At 43.6% G+C, this 24,040-nt stretch overlaps 1 protein-coding gene across 5 annotated transcripts in view; it reads left to right on the forward strand.

The window, feature by feature from the left end:
* Positions 1-1,450: 1,450 nt before the first annotated feature.
* The window catches only part of Hs6st2 (heparan sulfate 6-O-sulfotransferase 2), a 279,392-nt gene continuing 256,802 nt past the window's right edge, over positions 1,451-24,040 (forward strand). Inside the window, exons 1-2 of one of the 5 annotated variants that reach the window (XM_050121665.1) lie at positions 1,451-2,108; positions 2,918-3,436. In XM_050121665.1, coding sequence (XP_049977622.1) covers positions 1,678-2,108; positions 2,918-3,436 — 950 coding nt within the window. In that variant the 5' untranslated portion in view covers positions 1,451-1,677. Of the gene's footprint in view, positions 2,109-2,306; positions 2,447-2,917; positions 3,437-24,040 lie in introns of those variants that run through there. The other 4 variants (XM_050121666.1, XM_050121667.1, XM_050121668.1 and 1 more) reach the window with 4 other exon arrangements.

The following is a 24,040-nucleotide window of genomic DNA, read 5'->3' on the forward strand; positions in this document are numbered from 1 at the left end:
GAGCCTTATATGACGTCATGAGGATCGATAGCTACCTACTGAGTCAGCCAAAGAGGCCACTGTGTGGGTGGCCAGGAAAATGACAATCCGTGTAGCTTCAGGGCTTACATCCTTATCTGCCCCCCAGGGGGAAGTAGGTCTTACTCTACAGACGTAGCAGAACCTGGGGAACTAGGTAGGGAGGGGGCAGGGAGGGAGGAAGTGAGGTCTACTTTGTGTATTGCAGAGTTCAGATCCTTTGTAGAACTTTGCTCCTGGAATTCAGGGCCAGGGATGCAGGAATGCCACAAATGCAGGGTTTCCAAGAGGTGTATCATTCTTGACACCTGCAGCAGCTCGACAAAGAATCCCTTAATGTCCCAGTAGACTCCCCAGGGACGAGGGTAAGTCCAGGCAGGACAGGAGCTCTGCCTTAAAATGATCTACTATCCAGTTTACTTCAACTAGCCCCAGACTCATTTGGTACAGCTCGGCAAGAGGTGCAGGGAACAGCACCTGGTGTTTGGAGTTGCCCAGAGGTTTCTACATTCTAGTCTCATGCTAGCCTACTCGGTTCGAGAGGAGACATTATGTGACAGAAAAGGAAACTGAGCCTCAGGAAGGGCAAGTTATTATTGCCACCGTGTCTGTAATGAAGTGAAGAACCACCAAGGACTCCTGGATCAGGGCTCCGCATGCTGCTTCACCATATGGCAAGGGAGATAATGTTCTGGAGAGCAGCGTCGCTACACTAGCACTGAGCTTAGAGCATCCTCTCCCGGAGCCCCCAATGCCAATGGTACTCCTACTTTGAACCATTGCTGCTAACCCGCGCCACTTTGGCATCTGTTGGGCTAGAAGTGCATTCAGTATTGGAAACCCCAGTGTCTTTATTGCATTGCAATTTCTGCTATTAATTAGATTGGAAACGTCTGGGTCCCGAGTTGTCAGAGGCCTTGTTCTGATGGAAATCCAACCTTAAATTCTCACACCCCTGGCTTCCCAGCTGAGAAGAGTCTTTTGAACAACTGGGCTTGATAATAAACACATACGTATTTATTGAGAGACATGCTCTAATTATGAAAAAAATGGTTGGACAGTTCGTGGATTTCTGAAGATAAATCCCAGTGCTGTGCTGTGTGACCTTGGGTATATATCTAATTCTCTCTGGGCGTCAGTTTCCTCATACAGCACAGCATTTTGAGTAAGATGCTCTCACTCTGATGTGGTTTGTATTTAGAGATCCATTCATTCAATAAACAGTAGTGGGTGAAATCTTTCTGCGGGCGGTTGGCTTGGTGCCGGGGATTCAGCGGCAGTGTGTGTGTGTGTGGGAGAGGAATAAGGGCGAGTGTGCTTTGAAAATGCTCAAAATCCCCCATGTAAGGTTTTTTTAGTCATGCTTTATTTGCATGCTGACTTACCTTTTCAGAAAATACCCCCTCTTCCGTTGCAGAATGGAAATTGGCAAAGAGAGAGGGAAAAGGTCCAATTTACGCCTTTGCTATTTTAAGGGAGATTGAAATTACGAGCCAAAGTGGAGTGATGCGCTCTCTGAAGTGACCTCCGTTCTCCAGCACAGGAGAAAACGCAGGTCTTTTGCTTGTGAAGCGGCTGGGGCTCTTGGGCGCGAGGCATTATTATATAAATTCAAGCTCGCTCCAGATCCTTAGTACCCTGAGTTGCCTGAAGGGGGGAATGGCACTGCCTGCTTTTGCAGCCCGGGCGCTCGGGCCGCCGCCGCTGCAACTGGAGCAAGGAGCGCCCGCCCGCACCACCTGTCCCCGCCGGCATTCCAGAGTAGAGGCCGAATTGGCAGCAAGCCGGCCCGGGTCGGTCGCCGCCTCAGTCCGCGCCGGCCCTCCTAGGGGTGTGTCTCTGGGATTCAACTCCCCGCCGCTCCAGGACGAGCCCCCAAAGGCATTTTCTTTCTTGGCGGGAGCCTTGCGCGCCCGGCTCTTCGCGCTGCTGCCTCGAGGCCGCCGCAGGCGGATGCACGACCTCAGGCGACGCTGGGACCTGGGCTCCCTCTGCCGGGCCCTGCTCACTCGGGGCCTGGCAGCCGTGGGCCACTCGCTCAAGCACGTGCTCAGTACAATCTTCTCCAAGATTTTCAGTCCCTTTTCCAGGTACGTTGTGGGCGAAATTGGGGTTCGCGCTCTGGGTCAAGGGTGAGCCGGGGCAGCGAGAAGAGGGAAGGCAGCTGGGGCTGGAGGGTAAGGCTCAAAGTTCCAGCGAGCCTGCGGTGACCGGGCTGGGGGACTCGGGACCGGCTGAGAGCGCAACTGACCGCGGTGCGGCTCCCTCCCCACCGTTCCGCGGGAAAGGGCAGCGCAGCCTCCGCTTGCAAAGTCCTGAAGCCCGCGGGCTCTTTCCCTCTCCTCCAGGGGAACCCCGAAACCCCAGCCCACTCCCAGCGGCCACCCGGTGGGCAACGGGACAGGCGCCAAGGGAGCCCGCGTTTCGGGTCAGCAGCTCGCGCACGCGGAGGGGACTGGGGTCCGGAGCCCCGGAGAGTCCCATGGGCCAAGTGGGATGGGGATGGGAGCTGGAGAGAACCGAGCGGGAAGCACCGGGTGCCGGATAGGGGTGGGCGTGAGTTAAGGAGTGCAGAGACCGGGACAGGAGGGATCCTGCGGGGACCGAGACACCGCGGAAGGGATCCGGGGTTCTTCCGCGGGGGAGGGGGCCAAGGGCCAGCGGGATGGAGTAGGGGTGAGGGGTGTGTGTGTGCGGCAGAAGCCACAGCGCTGAGCCTGCCGGGAAGGAAGGAAGCGGGGAAGGGCGCCGCGGCTGCCTTGGTGGAGTACTCGGTGCTGACGGGAGGGGAAAGGGGCGCAACGGTGGCGCCACGGGGAGAGGGGAGGGGGCGGTGTGGGAGCGAGGCGGGAGCGGGCCGAGCTGCGGGACTGACGTAACGAGCTTGGGTTTCCCCCAGCTTCGGGAGCATGGATGAGAAATCAAACAAGCTGCTGCTGGCTTTGGTGATGCTCTTCCTATTTGCCGTGATCGTTCTCCAATACGTGTGCCCCGGCACAGAATGCCAGCTCCTCCGCCTGCAGGCGTTCAGCTCCCCGGGGCCCGATCCCTACCGCTCGGAGGATGAGAACTCCTCCAGGTTTGTACCCCGCTACAATTTCAGCCGCGGTGATCTCCTGCGCAAGGTAGACTTCGACATCAAGGGCGATGATCTGATCGTGTTCCTGCACATCCAGAAAACTGGGGGCACCACTTTTGGCCGTCACCTGGTACGCAACATCCAGCTGGAGCAGCCGTGCGAGTGCCGCGTGGGGCAGAAGAAATGCACTTGCCACCGGCCGGGTAAGAGGGAGACCTGGCTCTTCTCCAGGTTCTCCACCGGCTGGAGCTGCGGGCTGCATGCCGACTGGACCGAGCTGACCAGCTGCGTGCCCGCAGTGGTGGACGGCAAGCGCGATGCCAGGCTGAGACCTTCCAGGTGAGTCTTTGGCTACTTCTTAGTGGGTCAACCAGAGGCGGGAAAGGCTGTGCCCGCAGTTGCTGGGGTACTCTGTGCACACCTTGGCGCCTGAGTGTTGAGTCCCTGATAGGTAGAACCCCTAGGTACCCTAGATCATATCTTCTTTGCTCTGTGGCACTGTCAGGAAGTCTTTGGGCTGCAGCCCCGGACAGCTGGTCTGCCCATCAGAAGGTTGGCCTGTTTGGTGGTTGAGACTGAGTGTGGGGAAAGTGACCTGGCAGCCTGGAATGAGCATCCCCAACAGCAGCCAAAACTGGGCACCACACTCAGAGCACTAGAGAGTCCTAAAAAATTGTGCTCTGCAAGCAGAGTCTCTGGCTTTAGCCTCTTTTGCCTATTCTCCCCTCCTCACCTGGATCGAAGGCCCAGTGCTCTTTCTCTCTTTGGTGATTCGTCTCAGTTTCCTGCCCCCACATTCTCTTTCCCCTTCGAGTTTCTGGCTTTCTCTAGAGGAAAATTCTCGGCCCATCTTGTCTGCTGTTGCTTCCTTCCTTCCTCTTCCTGATCTTCCTCTTTCTATGATCTGTCTCCCTTTCCACTTTGCTTCTCTTGTCTTTTTCACCTTCCTGTGGTCTTCATTCCTGGGTTCTATTGCCTCCCCACCCCAGGCCTCACTTTTCTCTGGAGAGTGGGTGTCATTCTGCCACTGTCTGATGACACTCAGTGAGACCTCCCAGCTCTCATCCTGTGCCCCTCACTTGCTGCCTACCCTCAAAGTGTCCACAGTCCTTTTCAGATATGACGGGGCACCCTGGCAGCCTGACGACTAGCAGACAAGTTGCTCTAAACCTTTAGGGACCTCAGGGGGCCTGGGAGCTTTTTTCTGAGGCTCAGGAATTCCACAACCTAGGCACCCAATGGTCAGCTCAGGTTCTGGGTGACTGGGAATGATCCAGGAAGAGCTGATGTATGAGTAGTCTGTAGCCAGCAGGGCATTTTCTTCTCTCAACCAATTCCTGGAGGTCATGGGATGCTGTGGAGTGGACAAAAGGAGCTGTTTTGGAGTGAAACCAACACAGCCAGGGCTATTGTTTCACAGAGCTCTTGAAAAAGATTATCTAGGCTGGGGCAGAGAGTCTATGAATGAGACAGTTGCAGGGAGAGGAACTGCGATCTTCCCGTGTGTAAGGACATGGTCATGTGTGTCTTGCTTTGCCCATTTTGGTGACATCATGGACCTTCAAGGGTGCTGCTGCTGCCTTTGCCCAACTGGACCCGTCTTGCCTTCCATATACCATGGGGACACCCACTCCGTTTCCTAGCCATAGTGGTGTTTTGCAGGTGACTGTTAAGAATGAACCGCGGGTGTGGTTTCTTCTGTCTAGCTTCGGCAAAGGGAGCCTCTGGTTTCTGGTCACAGCCTCAGTTTACAGTGGCTTTTCTGAAAGTCCAGAGGTCTGGCTGAAACCTTTGAGCTTTCAATTCTTGTCTATACTAACTCATGTCTTTTCCTGCCTCAAGAAAACCTTGGCCACAGGAAGGTTGCGCCTCAGTTCATGGCAAGAATTGTGTAAGTTATTGTCACAACAGCACTGTGGTCACATCGGCAGTACTGTAAATGGTTTCTTATGCTAGCTAAGCTTGTAGATGTACTAACGGATGGTGATCAAAGCAGTCTCTGGGGCAAAAGTAGACTCCCACTCCTACAGCAGTGGCGAGGAAGGAAAAGAGACGTCTTGACTGTCGTGGAAGCCATAGCTTTGTCTCTCCCATGTATGTGTCCAGTTCTTTGAACATGAAGGTCGGGATGTGATGTGTGAACATACACTATTAATGTGGTCTGAATTATCTATTAAGTAGTCCTTGTCCTTTGGCAGGTTCCTTCAAATGTAATCTATAGGATAACCAGGACTCATTGTAGCCTTTTGGATTGTCCCCAAATGAGGCAAAATTGTTTGTAATGCAACGTGATTTCCTTGGGCATTAAAAGGGTGATACTACAGTGCCATCTAGTCTAACCATAGAAGAACCACGTTTAGAAAAGTCAGTTGATTATACAGTATTTCTGAAAACGAAGTACAAATTCCTAGAAAAGTACAATGCCACCTCAAGGACACCTTTATTATTTCACTCCTTTCTGCTCATCTCCAAAATTATTCAGTGACAGCAAGAGGGATCCAGAATTTTCCAGAATATTGACAGGTCCCTGCTTGCAGGATGAGCTCTGACAATGTGTATGCATGCATGCATGCATATACGACTGCACATGGGAGATAAAAATTTAGTAGTCAAGGCAACTATATGATTAGTGATTGCTGGGGTGAGATGCTAGTCTCAGGACTACAGAATACACCTTTGAAGTTTCCTGGTAGAGCAGCCTGTGGAGTCAGAACATTCTATTTTGTAATGAGCTTTCATATTGTCTTGCTATTTTTCTGGGAAGAATGCGTGCTGTCTTTTGGAGGAAGGCAGGCAGGACAAGAATATTCCCTTTTATCAGAAGACATTGAGATCCAAAGAGGCTGAAGGGCTTCTCCAAGGTCATTGTGGTCTTTGGTGACACAGCAAAAATCGGTCTCCAGTTTTGTCTGACTCCATACACTTTGATGGGTTGGCTGTACCTTGATGAACAGTTTTACCAAAACACAATGAGGTATTTCCTATTAGTGATTATAAATGCTAGCTGGGATTGCTTTCACTTCTATTATTACTGTTATCAGCCATTTTACACTTGTAGCTTTGGTGGAATGGTTGGACCATAGTTGCCATCCTGACCTAAGAAGAATGGATTTCTGTACCAAAAAGGCTTCATTTTCAGCGAGAGTAGGTCTTGAGGCTAGATTGCTGTGAGGCTTCTTTTTATGTTGGAAACCTCTGTAAAGCTAAATAGAATGGAGCTAGATTGGAAGTATGGTTGGTGCGTGTCAGAAGGAGCCACCTTCTGAGGATGAGCCTTTCACTTGCATTAGGATTACCAAGAAGGCCCATGGGACCGTAAAGCAAGTCCCTGAATCCTTCCATCCCTGCAACATCTGAAATGGTTTCATGCTTCTGCGACTGGTAAAGTGCTTGGCTTATATATAATAATATATTGTTGAATAGAAATGACTGATCATATTGTCTGGGGGGAGAGAGTGAAGGAGGGAAGACGGGGAGCTAGACACAGAGCCTGAGAAAAGCTCAAGTTGTTTATTAAACTAATATTTCCTAAAAAATAAATTAGACGTTGTGCTTCATCCATCTGTTTGCCAGTATGTTGCCTGAGGTCAGAAAAGAGTTCTGCTCACTTTAGAATTTCGAAGACCATTTAAAAAATGTATCAAAACATTGTTGTACACCAGCTGTTCACATTCCCCAATTCTACAGGCTTTTTCCAGGCCCAAACTTCCGACGTTTCTAGCCAACTCTAGTGTGTCACTTGGTCTGTGGGAGGAATTTAAAACTGCCAAGAAAGTGCACAAACCCTATTCTTCACTTGGTAGGATGCTGGCTGGTGCCCATGGGATGGGTGTGGACTCAAAGCCCTTGGCTGGAGCCAGTCTCAGAATTTGCATATCTGCTGCAGTCTAGATCTTAATATCCCTGCAGTTTGAGCAGCCACATGGAAGGATACCATTAAAATCCAGTAGCATATTGTTGATAGGAATGAACTAAAAGGTTTTCGTTTAGATGTAGAAAAGCTTTCTGTTTGGTGAAGTCAGCCATTCATTTACAAATATGATTAAAAAAAAGCTTTCCATCTGTTTCAAAATGGTTTCTGAAAAAGCTAGAATAGAGTTCATGTGCCTGATCATCCCATGCATGTCCTTACTTGTATTTCCTCTCTTTATTGGTTTTGCAGCAAGGCAAGAAACAGGCAGGTATGTGGTGCAAGATGAGGCAGGGAGTGAATGAATTGTTATAGCAAGTAGTGCCACCCATGTGGTCCACCAGTCTGTGATCCATTGGTCTCTCACCTTCATTTAGTTGAAGATCTCTCTCTCTCTCTCTCTCTCTCTCTCTCTCTCTCTCTCTCTCTCTCTCTCTACCTCCCTCCTTTTTTTTTCTTTTTAAGATTTATATTTTATGTATATGGTACTTTGTCTTCACGAATGTGTGTGCACCATGTGCATATCTTATGCTCTCAGGGTCCAGAAGAGGATATTAGATTCCTGGAATGGTTGTGAACCATGTGGGTGCTGGGAATTGAACCTGGTCCGCCAGAAGAGCAGACAGTACTCTTAACCATTGAGCCACTTCTCCAATCTCGATGCCTTTGCTTAGCTTATCTCTTGGTGAGTGCTTTTGTGTTGTTTATAGTCACGGATACCAAGTACCCAATAGAAGTGATTAAAAGGGAAGAAAGATTTCTTTGTGCCCTATTTCAGAGGTTCCATGTCCTCGGGTAGGATATCAAGGCAACAGGAACAGCTGGCAGAGGATTTTTCTCGCCTCATAGCAGACAGGAAGCAGAGAAGCAGGAAGGAGTAAGGTATCCCTAAGGATCTGTCCTCACTGACCCCTTCCATCTCGCTAGGGCCCTGTCTCCTAACATTTCTCCCAGTTCCCAAAATAGTGCCACCAGCTGGGAACTAGGCATTCAAAATTTGATCCTGGGCAGGAAAATTAATATTCAAATGATAATAAGGAGCAGGATGAGGAGCAGTGGCGAAAGAGAACTTGAATGAGAGAGGAACAACAGCGTGTGCAGAAGTCTAGCTGGATTTGTTAACGGCTTTGTATGGATTGCCAACAGATTATTGCATCTTCAGCAAGACTCCCCAGATCTCAGGTAGTCTAAACTGTTACTCAGAGTTAGCTTCTGCTGATAATCTAAGGTTACTGCCAAGATGTGGCAATTAAAATACTAAAGCTTGCTTTTTATGGGCATCAGTTGTCAACTGAGAGAGCATGAAATGACATTAAAAGAATACGCATCCTTTCCCACTGTCGCTCATGAAATAAAATTCCAGGAAACTGTCCGTTATATTCCAGGGAAGACAATGCTCTTCTAGAGCTGACGGCAGACGTCAACAATGTGGCACTGTAGATATTTTCAAAAGTAGACGCGTTTTGTTTGGAAACTATCTGAAAATCAGGAATGCCTTAAAATGTCAAGCATTTATCAGGGTATATTAAAAAGCAGAGACCCTTTCATCTGTTGTGTGCTAGTTCAGATCTAATCTCTAAACCAGACATAATAATCAGGGCCCTGTTCTAGTGCCAGTGGTTGAAGAGATTAGAGGTAAACCACTGTCGAGAAAGCCCAGGTCATCCTCTTCTGCCTAAAGGCCCTAAAGGTTGCCGTGTGATGTGCAGAAATGTGTAGTATAGACAAGATGGTGGGGGGAGGACTGCATGACCTTAGAAGGTCCTTTCCTCTTCCTGGCCTGAAATGTGTCCTCTGCAAAATGGGAGATTTAAACAAGATGTTTCCCAAAGCCTGTTCCTCTATAAAGTATGAAGGACAAGCTGAAAAGAAAGAGATCTGGGCTGGAGAGATGGTTTAGTGGTTAGGAGCATTGCCTGCTCTTCCAAAGGTCCTGAGTTCAATTCTCAGCAACCACAACCATCTGAACTGAGATCTGGTGCCCTCTTCTGGCCTGCAGGCAGACACACAGAATATTGTATACATAATAAATAAATATTAAAAAAGAAAGAGATCTGTTTGAGAAGGTCCATGGGACTTTGAGGCCCTGTGACTAGCTATGGCATCGTCTTGGCAAAATGGAGCCAGTGGGTATTATGAGCATGACCTCATTAGGAGCAAAACTGAGAGAAGGTTCATACTTGGGGAAGTAATGGCTGTGGAGGTAGAAGGGGGTGACACCCCACCATAAGGAATCTGGAAATGTGATGAAGAATATGAATCCATGTGAGTATGAGGTGTTGAAATAGGAGCGGCAGGGCTGCGTCCCCGGCACCTGGCCGCCCGCATGGCTAGTTTATACCCAGAAATAATTACACGGAAACTGTATTCTTTCAAACACTGCCTGGCCCGGCTAGGTCCAGTTTCTTATTGGCTCTTACATATTGTTCTAACCCATTTCTAATATTCTGTGTAGCTCATGAGTTGGCTTACCAGAGAGGATCTTAACCTGCGTCTGTCTGGAGTGGGAGCATCATGGCGACTCACTCACTCAGCTTCTTTTTCCCAGCATTCTCCTCTGTCTACTCCGCCTACCTAATTTTCTGTCCTATGAGGGCCAAGGCAGTTTCTTTATTATTAACCAATGAAATCAACAGATAAGATACAAGACCCACCTCCATCATTTCCCCTTTTTCTGTTTAAACAAAAAAAGAAAGGCTTTAACTTTAACATAGTAAAATTACATATAACAAAACAGTTATCAAGTAAGAATTACAGTTACAATATTTATATCTATTTTATCTTTTATCATAATTAAGGAAAACTATAACTATTCATTCTTCAATTCCATCAAAGACTCCAGAAGGATATAATATTACCTATCAAACAAGAAATAAGAAAACTCTAAAAATGACAGAGACATCTCGCTGCCTGGACAGTCACCCAAAGTTCCTCTGTACCGTTGGGGCATCCATCTTCGGCCTACAGGCCCATAGTTTCCAGCAGACATTTCCACAAAGCAGGAAATTTCAAAGGCAGTCACTATCTGCTTGTCCTGAAGAATGTCTTGCAGGCTCTCTCATGAATCAGGAACCCCGAAAGATCATCTCACCTTTAGGCAAGTTCAGCAGTCCTCTATCTGCGGGTTCTCTGTGTCCAGTTTATGCAGTAGTCCAGGCAAGAGCAGTTTCTTGCCCAAATGGCTATCAAACTCCATAAGGATCCTCTTCGATGCCCATCTTCCTCTTGAAGTAGATTTGTGCTATATCATCTCCCCCTTAAAATGTAAAAGAACATTTATAAACCATATTTGGGAACATGGGCGCAGTTTTTTCTCTCCAAACTGCTTCCTGCTGAATGGGGGCGTCGTTAATTAGGTCTTTCATGGTATAACCTGTGTGCTAGTTTCATCTCAGTTGGCAGTTGAGCGAAGCAATTTTCTGAAGGAATTCACAGCAACAGTTCAGGAGGGCGTGGTCCATCATACCATATAGGAATAGAAGAAATGAACAGGGTCTCATCCTCTGTGAAAACAAAAAAAGAAACTCCTTACCAAAGTATCATGTACTTAGATCCAAATTTCAAAGTCAAGGCATCAAAATCTCTACGATGGATTAGTTCAGCAGCATTTATAAACAAATATCTTTTAGCATCTGTTGCTTCTTCAGCATTCAAACAATTCAAAGAGAGCATAATAGTATACAGTATCAAGATTCTCTGTGTATTTTCCATCTTTGTACGCTTTATTTTAACCTCTATTTCGTTTATTTTTACTTTTATATCCTCTGTATCTCTTAGACCTGGAATAACTCTGTAGACCAGGCTCTTTTTGAACTCTCAGAGACCCGCCTGTCTCTGCTTCCCAAGTGCTGGGATTAAAGGCGTATGCCACCACTGCCGGCAGGCCTCAGAGATCGTCCTGCCTCTCTGGATATTATGGGCCTGAAGGCTTGGCAAGAGCCCTCCCTTCCTTAGCCGCGGCCTGTGCCTTGTGGCAGCCTTGTAGCCTGTGCCTTGTGCGTGGAGCCAGAGTTCACGCTGGCAGCCCCAGGAAGCCACGCTTTAAAATGACGCAGCTTTTTTTCTGCTGCTATTGCTGAATCAGGAAATCTCTTTATGGCACGCCACCAACAGAGAGCAAAACTCTGTGTTAAACTCTGTTTCCCTTATTTTTAAGCCTTCTCAGGTTTTTAAATGGATATAGCCCATCACGTCTGGGCGCCATCTGTTGAAATAGGAGCGGCAAGGCTGCGTCATTTTAAAGCTAAGGAAGGGAGGGCTCGTGCCAAGCCGAACTCAAGCTGGGAAAGGAGAGGTCCTAAAAGCCAAACGTTCGGGCACGCACTGGCTTTTCTTGCTGCAAGTACAGCTCTTAGGTGGTGTGAACCAGAGCACGTGGTTGTCGGTTGCAATGAGGTCTTAAACAGAAGAGTATCAAAGGAACAACAGTAAGTAAAGACATTTAAAGGCACCTCTCTGATTTCTAGTCTCCAATTGAGATAGTGCCATAGATTAAACCAGAGAGATTGAGTAAGGATGTAGTTTGGGCTGGGAGAATTCTAAGGCACAGTGGCTGGTGCATGTTGCCTAGAGTCCTAGTGGGCAAGGTTCGTAAGGAGATGGGAACAGCGGCTCTGGCCCTGGTTAAAGCTTAGTGGTGTATGTGGGAATCTGTGAACCCAGTTCATCTGAATTCACAATTGGCATTATTATTTAAATGATAGCTACACTCCACGCATGGCCCTCTTAGCCAGAGAAAAGAGGTTTGAATAAAGTAAAAGATAGACAGTTATGATTACATAAAAATGAGAATGTTCATCTGTCAAAAGAAAGAACAAGCAAAAATGAAAAGGCATGTGTCAAACTCATGGAAATATGTGCAACAATTACAACAGACAAAAGACTGAAATCTTTTCTGTGCAAAGAAACCCTATGAATTGATTAGAGAAACAAAGGGCATGTCCAGACTGTATAGGACATGAGGCCCAGGACTAGTTTGCAGACATGGAAAAAAAAAAGACTCAGTCTCCCTGGTACTAAAGAAATGCAAATAGAAGCATTTAAACTTAGGGCAACTTTTTTTTTACTCTCTAATTAACCCTAATTCAAAAATATAAAAACTAATCTACATTACCACCAAACCAAAAATAAAATATTAGTAGCTAGTGCTGAGAAGGATGGATATCAAAATTCTTATAAGTTATTGTTGGGTGTATACATTTGAATGTTCCTTATGGAAATAAATTAGATAATGTAAAGCTAGAACATCAAACATATTTATTCCTCACTAGAGAGATATATTGCTCAGTAGCAGGATGCTTGACTAGGATGTGTGAGGTCCGGGGTTCAATCCACAGCACCACAATATTTTTTTCTTTAACCCATAAGTTACTTCCTGGGGTTTCATTGAAACAAACCTCCACCCGCATTGAGTCCCTGCTATCACCACTAAAACTTTATGCTGTGGGCCCTTCGATGAACCAGGTAGACCGTCCTTGCCTCTGTAGAGTGGGAAAGAGTTACAAGCTAATGAATTAAAACCATTAGAGAAGCAATGGGGGAAATACTAGGTGTTGTGAGAACAGTCTCAGTTGAAACACTGGGAACAGGAAGTCCACGTAGAAAAGAATGCTTCGGGGCTGTAGAGATGGCTCAGTGGTTAAGAGCATTGCTTGCTCTTCCAAAGGTCCTGAGTTCAATTCCCAGCAACCATATGGTGGCTCACAACCGTCTGTAATGGGGTCTGGTGCCCTCTTCTGGCCTGCAGACATACATACAGATAGACTATTGTATACATAATAAATAAATAAATAAATTAAAAAGGGAAAGGATAAGTAGTTTTTTTTTTTTAAAGAAAGACAAGAATGCTTCGAGGGTATCAGTGAATTCACTTGGAGGATTACTGTTGCAAAACCCATGTCAATGTCCTGTTATAAAATATGGGACATGTTAGTGACTCATTACTAAGGAAAAACCCCATAGAATTATGAAACCAGTATAACTAAAACTGTTTTCTTTTCTTTTTGTTTAAAGTAGAGGAGGAATAAGAAATTAATAGAAAAATCTGTCTTTGCTAAATGTAAGCAATAAAGAATATAGACATGAAGAAGACACACTTGGATCTTAAGAGATAGGGAAGTGATGTGTTTTTCTTATTCTGATATTCTGAGGATTTTGAATTTTATTTGCAAGCATATCAATTTGATAACACAAGTAGACATAGTTGGACTGGCAGCACACACCTTTAAAGCAAGTGCTCCAGAGGCAAAGGCAGACAAATCTCTGTGAGTTCAAGGCCAGACTAGCCTAAGTATTGATTTCTGGGCTTGCCCAGCCCCTGCCTCAAAATAAATAAACAAATAGATAGATAGATGAATAAATAAATGAGTAAATAATACCAAGTTTTTTTAGACAAAGTTTTTTTGTGCCTGTGAAAAATATACTTGTGTCTAACTTGTGCTCCCTAAAGACTGTCTGTGGTTGTTTCATTAGCCTTTCGATGCCCTGATAGCCCTTAATGAGGAGAGTAGCTTCAGTCCAGTCAGCCCTCCCACTCAAGGCCAGCGCTGCTAACTCACATTAGTCCAGCACTGGAAGCTGATTTTTCGCCTAATTGGCTAATCTATTTCTGACATTCCATGGAACTCTACACCAGCATAGCATAGAAATGTCTAGGTGATTGGCTGTTGTTTCTTCTTCACTGTAGGACTCAGGGCAACAGGAAGCTAATACATTTCCTTCTACTTGGAATTAGAAGGCTTGGTTTTGCTTGACCATGCCTCTTCAAGATTAGTGAGAACATTGGCCTTCATGGTACTTACTCTAAGTGGGCTCATGGCCCAGGTAGAAGAGCAAAGCCTCGAGATTGGTTAAGAGTTATGATTCTCAACATCTGCGAGGACTGCTATCCATTAGTGCATGGGTCTCTTTCATTCAGGAAAGAAGGGTCTACAGCTGGACAGCCTTCTTAGAGCAGTTTCACTGCCCAAGAGCTTTCTAAAGACTTTCGTGAAGGCCACTAGAACACTTTATTTCCCAGCTATTCTGGATGTCTGTAGGGCAGCTCCATATACATCTATCAAGGTGCACACTCTTTTTGTTGAACCTCCTTTGAAACTACGCTCAGTGTAGAAGTTATTTTGACAGCATAAACAATGTCATTCATGGTCAAAAAGCGAATATTGACATTCCATAACAAAAAACGAGGTATTTAGTGATTGAGTTTAGAAAGAAAGGCATGAATGGGAATTTCCCTCTTTCCATTAAAGGATAACGAATAATCCACTTAATGGTACATGTCATGTAAAACAATGCCATTGTAAGCTTAGGGAAATATTTGTCTGAATTTCAGTAAAATATTTATTGGCAAGAGAGCTTTTCTCGCTCCGCTAGGTCTTGGGCTGTGCGTATTATTCAGTTGGTCTTATTGCATCCATTTGTTATTTCTGCCATTTTGCCTTCTAGAACAGTGTTGAAGACTCTGACACATTTCAGAGCATTGCACTAAATAAATCTGTCTTGCACATTCTACTGTGCTTTTTCTGGAATATTATAAATATTCAAATATAGGAATACATGCAGATTCAAAATAAAATTCAATACATGCAAATTCTGCATAAATTTCTTACTTATAAGTTAGCAATAATTTTGAACTTGTTATCCTATGATATAAATATATCAAATGTGAGCTCATGGGAATTACCAATAAATATATTTTTCTGATTAAACTGTAGGCTTTTTTTTCACTGACAATTTAAGCTTCAATTTTGAGTTATAAGAGAATAATTTGCACTTCATTTACTCTAAATTGTCAAGAATTGCACTCTTCCACAGTGTAAATGTCTGCAACGAAGATTTCTTATTCGGTTTGATTGGTTTTTAAATTTTACTAGCAGAGATGCCCTAGTGAGCCTGAGAGAACTGGGCTGCTGCTTGTGATGGATTTAGTCCTGGTGAATCACATCCATGTACTTGTCTGTGGAACCGCAGAGCAATTGAACTGTGCGGTGTATTGATTTATATCAGATGGATTAGCCCTGTGTGCACAATCCCTCGCATTAATTGACTTTTCCCTATTGTTATTGGAATTTTTAGGGTCACAGACTGGGTTCTGTTAACTCCAGCAAACCAGGCTCATCCTCAGTATGCCGATTAAAAAGACAATCAGGAAAACCAGAAGGAGATTTATTCAGTATGGTCAGATTGTGAAGAGGAACAAATAAAAGGGGTCAGGTGATCCCCGCAGCCCATATTCAGTGTGCTGTCACTTTTAGGTTTAAATAGAGGGCAGGAGGTATGCATAATGAAGCAGTCCTAGTCAGGATGTGGGGCTGTGTGTTGCTGACACACCATTGTCACTGGTCGGGTCTGTTATGCAAGGGTGTCAGAACTGTATGAAATCTCTTCAGGCGAGGCAAGTTCCTCCTCTGGCTTGAACATTTCCCCCTTTAACCATAAACTTCCTGGGGGAAACTTTAACTCTTTGTGGTCTATTGGTTCGATACTATGATTCCGAAGGGAGAGGAACAAGGGTCTTAGAAGGTTTTCTCTCCTCCAAGGACAGTGCCAGCATTAACTGTACTAGTAAAGAGTACAAATGGTTGGTAGGGACTCAGCTCCAATTCTCATTGAGATTCTTGGGCTTTTTTTTTTAACTGCTCACAGGAGTGAACAAAGGAAGGGGATTTTTAGAAAGTCACTTGGGCATCCAGGTGTGACTGTACATGGCTGCAATTCCAGCACTGAGGAGACTGAGGCAGGAGGATTTCTGTGACTTTGAGCAGAGCATAGGTTACAAGTGAGATTGAGACCAGCCAAGGTACTACATAACAAGATCATTTGTCAAAAAAAAAAAAAAATGACGTGGATGATCAAATTACAGCTAGGCAACTGAGAGGTAGTGTACAAGGGCCTTTTTATGATGGTAGCCAACTCACCCATTAAAAACACAGGTTATCACAAGGGATAAAGGCACAAAATCCAGCTGCACTTGAAGGATTGTAATAGGTATATTATGTAGACACTAAGCAGAAGGAAACTGATGTAGGTGCACAGATATCAAATAAAATATACTTTAAAGCAGAACCACTCGTGGGTATAAAAAGACATCAGCAAAGTGCAAATTCAATTTTCAGATAATCATGTCCTTATATACATGGAAAACTTACTGGTGATAAGGAGAAATTATGAAATCTACTGATTTCTTCCAAAAGTCAACAAACAAGCAAAAATTACAGAAATGCAGAAGATTTGAGCCACACAATAAACAAGCTAATATAAAATATATGAATATGCCAGTGCACACGCGCCATATATATAGCTAATAAACACATTCCCATCAAACAGAATAATTTTTTTCTCACAGACTTCTAGAATGATTTGAAAATATTCTGTGTAATAAACCCTAAAGTAAGTATTGACAAACTTGGGTAAGGAAATAACATTCTTTAAAAAAAATTATTTCTGGGCTGGAGAGATGGCTCAGAGGTTAAGAGCACTGGCTGTTCTTCCAGAGGTTCTGAGTTCAATTCCCAGCAACCACATGGTGGCTCACCACCATCTATGAGACCTGGTGCCCTCTTCTGGTGCACAGGCATACATGCAGACATTGTATACATAATAAATAAACAATTAAAAAAATTATTTCTCATTCATTGTAAGTATGTGGGTCTATGTACACATGAGTGGAAGTGCCCAAGGAGGCCAATGGCATCAGACCCCCTGGAACTTGGCAGTCAGATCCCCAGGCAGTTGCATAATGTGGAGATGTCCGATGTAGATGCTGGGACTTGAACTCAGGTCCTCTACAAGAGCAATACATGGTCTTCTTTTTTATTTTTATTTATTTATTTTTGAACAGGTCATGTAGTCATGGCAGTTCTGGCTCAAACTCACAGAGATCTTTCTGTTTCTGCCTTCTGGGACTAAGGGTCTGTACCACCATGCCTGACTGTAATGCATTTTATTAACCTGTGAGCCATCTCCTCAGCTCCTAAGAAATACTCTTAAAGACCTTATGCAGTATTATTTAATAATTGGTTGTTGTTACCAGTCCAGCAGGCACAGGGCACGGGATTATACTTGAGTGTATTGTAAAGGATCAGTAGTAGATGGGTATTATCAAGCTTTCACAGATTATGGCAAGTTTCTTAATTTACATGCAAAAGTGAAGAACTCCAAGTCAGACCAAGTAAAGAGCTGTAGAGCACTTGCTAAGTCTAGGTGGCTTGGCTTGATTGGTTGTGAGGATCTACCACCATTTTGGAGTATATGCTTAGCCAAGTCCTGAGCAAGAAATGTTACATACGTTTTTTTTCATTTAATCTACAGGACAACCCTTTGAGATAGATATTTTGAAATCTACTTTTAGACAAAGAAACAGAGAATTGCAATCTATTATCTTCTATCTATCTGTCTGTCTGTCTGTCTATCTATCTACCTACCTACCTCTATCTATCTATCTATCTATCTATCTATCTATCTATCTATCTATCTATCTATCTATCTATCTATCTATCTAATCTATCAATTTATATCTCTATTATCTTTCTCTCTCTGTCTCTCCTGCCTAAATCTAAGCAGCCAGTCAGTATTGGAACAGTATGTAAAAATATTCACAACACCTGGTCCGCCTTCTGTGTTTCTAAGCAGAATGGAGACTTGATGTGAGTATTAAGGATATTATGACCCCATAGGTTAACTGCTTTTGAGAATACATCTTTTTAAAAGTTTAAGAAAGGGGACCAAGGAGATGGCTCTGTTGGTAAACTGCTTGCAGTAGAAGCATGAGGGTGAGTTTGATCCCCAGCACCCGGATGTGGCCCCACATGCCTGTAATTCCAGTGCCGAAGATAGATGGGAGGATCCCAAGGTTTACTGGCTGAACTGGTCAGCTCTAGTTTTAGTGAGAGACCAGGTCTCAACACATAAGATGATTAAGGAAGACATTGATTTTAGGCCTCCATATGCATGATCATACATGTGTACACTACCCTACATGTGCATACACAGAAACACCCCCCACACACACACCCTCACACATAATGTTTTTTTAATGTTGCTCTTTGAAGTAAACTCTGCTATTTATTTTTTCCTCTCTTAATTTATTTCTTTTTTCTTGATTTTTTATTGAGCTCTACATTTTTCTCTGCTCCCCTCCTGCCCCTCCCTTCCCCTTGAACCCTCCCCCAAGGTCCCCATGTTCTCAATTTACTCAGGAGATCTTGTCTTTTTCTACTTTCCATATTGATTAGATCTATGTATGTTTCTCTTAATGTCTTCATTGTTGTCTAGGTTTAAAAATCACTTGTTAGTGAGTATATGTGATAATTGTCTTTCTGGGTCTGGGTTACCTCACTCAAAATGATGTTTTCTAGCTCCATCCATTTGCATGCAAAATTCAAGATGTCATTATTTTTTTCTGTTGTGTAGTACTCCATTGTGTATATATGTACCACATTTTCCTTATCCATTCTTCAGTCGAGGGGCATTTAGGTTGTTCCCAGGTTCTGGCTTTGACAAAGAATGCTGCTATGAACATAGTTGAGCACATGTCCTTGTGGCACGATTGAGCATCCTTTGGGTATATACCAAAAAGTGGTATTACTGGGTATTGAGGAAGGTCGTTTCCTAATTTTCTGAGAAATCGCCATATGGTATTCAAAGGGGCTGTACCAGCTTGCATTCCCACCAACAATGCAGAAGTGTTCCCTTTACCCCACAATCTTTCCAGCATAAGTTGTCATCAGTGTTTTGATCTTGGCCATTCTTATAGGTGTTAGATGGAATCTCAGAGTTGTTTTGATTTGCATTTTTCCGATGGCTAAGGATGTTGAAAATTTCCTTAAGTGTCTTTCAGCCATTTTAGATTTCTTCTGTTTGAGAGTTCTCTGTTTAGGTCTGTACTCCATTTTTTATTGAATTATTTGTTCTTTTGATGACCAATTTCTTGAGTTCTTTGTATATTTTGGACATCAGTCCTCTGTCTGATGTGGGGTTAGTGAAGATCTTTTCCCATTCTGTAGGCTGTAGTTTTTTTCTTGTTGACTATGTCCTTTGCTTTACAGAAGCTTTTCAGTTTCAGGAGGTTCAATTCATTAATTGTTTCTCTCCACATTTGATGCTTTCAAGACCCATTTTTACAGAGGGTTAAAGGTTTTAAGACGTGTTGGTCATGTGAGTTTTCTTTTGTTACTCTAACAAGTAATTAAGGAAGACAACTTAAGGAAGGCTCATAGTTTGAGAGACCTCGTCTCAAGGTAAGATAACTCTATTTTAGGCCACAATGAAGGAAAGGAACAAAGTTCTATACCTTATGGCATCTGGGCAGCCAAGAGGCACACAGAGACAGGAAGAGGTCAAGGACACAGAGCACCTTCCTCGGATGGGCCCTTGTTGACATGCTTCTTCTCACGTCCCTCACCTTCCTATGAATCTTTAGAAGACATTTTTTTTCCCTTAAATATTCAAACCATGACACAGGAGAAACTTTTTCTTGTCTTTTTGTTTTTGATTTTTCGAGACAGGGTTTCTCTGTGTAACAGCCCTAGCTGACCTGGAACTCAGAGACACCCCTGCCTCTACCTTCTGAGTGCTAGGATTAATGGCCTGCATCACCACTGCCTGGAAAGGAGAAAGTTTTTTTTTTTTTTTTTAAATGAGGAGGACATAGTGACAACCACTTTTAGGCTGGGTACTCAGGAAACTGACATGAAGGAGTGTTCAAGTACAGGAGTACAGGGGCAGCCTGGGCAAATAACAAGACCCTATCTTGAATAAACAAACAAAATCAAAACTAAGAGAAAGAAGAGGTTAGAGAAATGGTTCCCTTGTTTTGTTCTTACAGAAAATGAGGTTCTTAGCTATAGTTTAATTGCTTCCTTGCATGCACTGAAAATATGCTGTGCAGTAAGTGGAAGGTTTGTAAGGAGTCAGCCCCCTCGCTTCTTCTGGAATGTTGCTGTTGCTTTAGTAGTAATATCAGTTTATCAGTTGCAGTGTCCCGACAGATCATGACTTCTCTGTAAAAGGCCATTGGTTTTTGCTACATTTGGTCTGTGTAGGTCAGTGTTTTGGAAGGAGCGTGACTAACTGTTCAGCAAGCGCAGTTCCTGTACCATGGAAGCAGAGGAGCCGGTGGAATGAAGAGACTCTCTCTCAAAACCAGAAAAGATCAATTTGAGAGCCTGTTCTTATCCTCGGGTCTTGTCATGAAGCTAATACGAATATATTTGGGTTCTGAAATAACCAAGTGGGCAAGGACAGCAAACTCTTTTGTCACCGTCCCCTCCTTTTGGAAGAGGCAGCTTCAAAAAAGTGTCATTAAGGGACATGCAAATTAGCAGAAGCCTACTAGCCTGGCAGGCATTATTAGCGTGGATGGCAAAAAAATAAAATAGGTTGAAGACATGGAAGAATGGTCATGCCATGCCTAGTATATCCCGAGGCTAGTGCAAGCTTGAGCTGGCGCCCACTTAAAGAAGACTAAGGGTTGAGTGCAAAATTAACCAACAGAGTATATTGTGGTTAGTAAACTGCTTGAACTTTTTTTTTCCTTTTGCCAAATTTTGTACGGGCAATATTTGTGACCGGTTTTGATGCAGGTATCTTCCAAGAGTGTAGCAGCCCATGCTAGTTTATTAACACATGTTGAAACGAAGCATAAGGGGCTGAATGATGTGCACCAGGACTACTTAGGAAAAATTAACCCATTAAAGACCAGAATGAGAATGTGAAGTTGAATCACTACTTTTAAAAATTTTAGTGTTGAGAGGCTGGAAAGATGGCTCAGCATTTAAGAGCACTGGCTGCTGATCACTTCCAGAGGACCTGGGTTCAATTCCCAGCACCCACATGGCAGCCTAGAACTGTCTGTGACTTCAGTTCCAGAGGATCTGACACCTTCACACCAATACACATAAAATAAAGTTAAATAAATTATTAACATTTCATTTTTTTTGGGTTTTTTTTTTTTTTGAGACAGAGTTTCTCTGTGGTTTTGGAGCCTGTCCTGGAACTAGCTCTTGTAGACCAGGCTGGTCTCGAACTCACAGAGATCCGCCTGCCTCTGCCTCCCGAGTGCTGGGATTAAAGGTGTGCGCCACCACCGCCGGGTTTAACATTTCATTTTGAATAAAATAATTAACATATATTTCACTCTCAGGTAAAGATCCATTCTTAGTATTTACCACCCGCAGTTTATTCTTTGTGATTTTGGAGGAAAGCAATATTAAAAAAAAAAAAAACAACCCCAGAAGCTTGAACAAAAAACCCCCAACCAACTAACCTTATACAGACAAGCAAGAAACAAAGGAGAAGAAGGCAGAGATGATTTTAAGATTAGTATAGGATTTTACAGTCTTTTGGCAGCTTCTGTATTTCTCACCATATGGGTGTACATGAAATCTGCATCTCTTCCTCATTTATATGTTTATGAGGTTACAAAGATAGGCACATGCACATACAAAATAACTAGGCAACTGATGTGTTTGACAATGTTTGGTGACTTAATGCTAGTTAGAGGAGGTTTAGTTTTTAAAGCCTTGCTTTCCTAGTCCAGTTGCTCCCATGGTTTTTGGTTTATGTGCTTAGGTATAGAATCCATTTAAAGTGCCAGAATTTGCACACACGCAGCCTTGAGTGAGATGTTTGTTTATTCCAAATGATTTTGAGAAATTATTAGTGAGGCGCTTAGAGACCTGGATGGCACGACAGATCCATTAGGGTGAGACTGATTCCACACTTTTGGGTTCCAGAATTTCCTCCTGTGCAGAAAGGGGTGTGATTTGATTATGTGGAAAGCTGAAGGTGTGTAGCTCAGCTAAACTACTTAATGGAGTCAGATTTGCCCAGCTCAGCTCAACGAGGGCATCTGTGTCGTGGACACCTTGTCTAATGCCGCTGTGGAAAACCGGCTCATAATTTCCCAGAGTTCAACCAAAGCTGCATAAAAGGCTGCACACAGGATCTGTATTCATGAAAGTCAGAGTTTTCTTCTTTAATTAATTTAGTTGCATTAGAATGAATGTCATGTTGTTTTGTTTTTGGGGACAGTCTCGTGTATCCTGGGCTGGCCTCAAACTCACCATGTTGCAGAAGGTGACCTTGAATTTCCTGTCCTCTTGGAGTGCTGGGATTACAGAGCTGTGCATCACCATTTACACAGTCTGGGGATCAAACTTAAGGTTTTGGGGAAGCTGTACTCTACCAACTGAGCTATATCCTGGCCCTGGTTTATCTTGTAGCCCTGCCTTATTGTCCAGAGACTGATGTGGAGGTCTTAGGTTGTGAACTTTGGCCAGGATTGGATGTTCTAAAGAATGTCACAATGGTCATGTTTCCATGCTGACAAGTAGATAACACTAAAGCCAGCTCTATTGTTTGCTGCAGTCAGACTCTAGAAAGCAGACATTTTGATTAGCAGAGACAAGGTCTCAAATACCAAAAACCAACCAACCAAACAAACAAACAAAAACCACCACGAAGCCAAACAAACAACTGAGTACCATAAGGCGCCAGGTGTGTGTATGCCCATTTTGCTTTGGTTCTTTGTTGTTTCCCGAGTTTAGCTTAGCAGACAAAGCCTAGCAAAATAAAGCTTTCCCTAAAACTTCAAGGAGTTAGAAATGTGGAGGAAGCAGTGGGAATCCCAGGTGAGAAGTTAGAGGCTATACTTGAATCTGAGGAAGAGAAATACAGTTGTTGCCATAACTATATGACAGAGTGCCCTTTAGTGCTCCCCAGTACCCCTTTCCAGATCTAGTCAGGAGCTGGCCTCACCTCCTAATGGATGCATAAACTTCAGGATCTATTCATATACCCATATCTACCTCATGGCATTTGAGAGAGGCCATGGTCTGATGCAAACTGCAGCCGCTCTCGTAGTGAGAACCTCAGAAGTTAACGTCTCTGTTGGCTTGCATTTCTCTAGGATAAATACCTACAAATGAACTTGCTGGGTCCTCTGGTAATTGCACATTGAGTTTCATACTGCCAAGTTCTTTTCCAGAATGATTGCACAGCATTTCACATTCCTAACGACTGGGACGAGTGAGCCATTTCTCCTCACACTTGTCAGACATTTTGATAGGTGTGCAGTAACATCTCATTGTGGCCTTGCTTTTCTCTTAACGGGTAAATACGTTCGGCATCCTTTCGCACGCTCGTTAACCATCTGTATGTCCTAGGTGACGGTGATGACGCGTCTGTTTATGCTATTTGTCTTTATTCTGATTGGATTGTCTTTTTTGAAAGTTTCAAGAGTTTTTCAACATTCCTTGTATTATTTCTTTTTAAATTATGCTGTTTATCAGTATTTTCTCTCAGGCCATTGCTTGCCTTTTTATCTTCATTCAATTTTTGTTGTTATAACATCATCTCTTCCTTTTGTATATCATACTTCTGAATGAATGTCAGGTCTGTAAGAATTCTTTGGCTCTATTTTCTCCCGTGACTTTTCCCTTTAAAAGTTTTGTAGTTTTCATGTTTAAAACTGCACTATTCTTTGGTGTGTTTATTTTTTGAGAATTAAGAAAAATGTTTATTTTATATATGGGTGCTTTGCCTGTATGTCTTTATGTATACCAGGCGTCTGTCCGATGCCCATGGAAGCTAGAAGAGGGTATCAGATTTCTTGAGACTGGAGTTGCAGATGGTTGTATACCATCATGTGGGTGCTGAGAATTGAACCTGGGTCCTTTGCAAGAGTAGCCAATGTGCCTAACTTACTGAGCCATTTCTTCAGCCCAATATCATAATCTTGCTTTTTCATAAAATTTTTATTCTATATTTACCCATTTAGTATACAATAAAATTACTTTGAGTATTTATCTATTGTAGCATATATAAACACTTTGCTTTTGTGACCAAATGATATTCTCTTACATATATGCACATACCACAGTGTGCTAATCCAGTCACCATCTGATTTACATTTAAGTTGTATCAAATTTTTGGTCAGAAAGTCAAAGTGCTTGTCATGCAAACCTGATGACCTAAGTTCAATCCTTGGATTAAAGGGGAAAACTGACTTCTGAATGTTTTCCTCTGAGCTCCAC

Source organism: Alexandromys fortis, unplaced genomic scaffold (assembly GCF_014885135.2).
Source record: "Alexandromys fortis isolate MF-2015 unplaced genomic scaffold, M_Fortis_MF-2015_v1.1 scaffold_194, whole genome shotgun sequence".
NCBI classification, from domain to species: domain Eukaryota; kingdom Metazoa; phylum Chordata; class Mammalia; order Rodentia; family Cricetidae; genus Alexandromys; species Alexandromys fortis.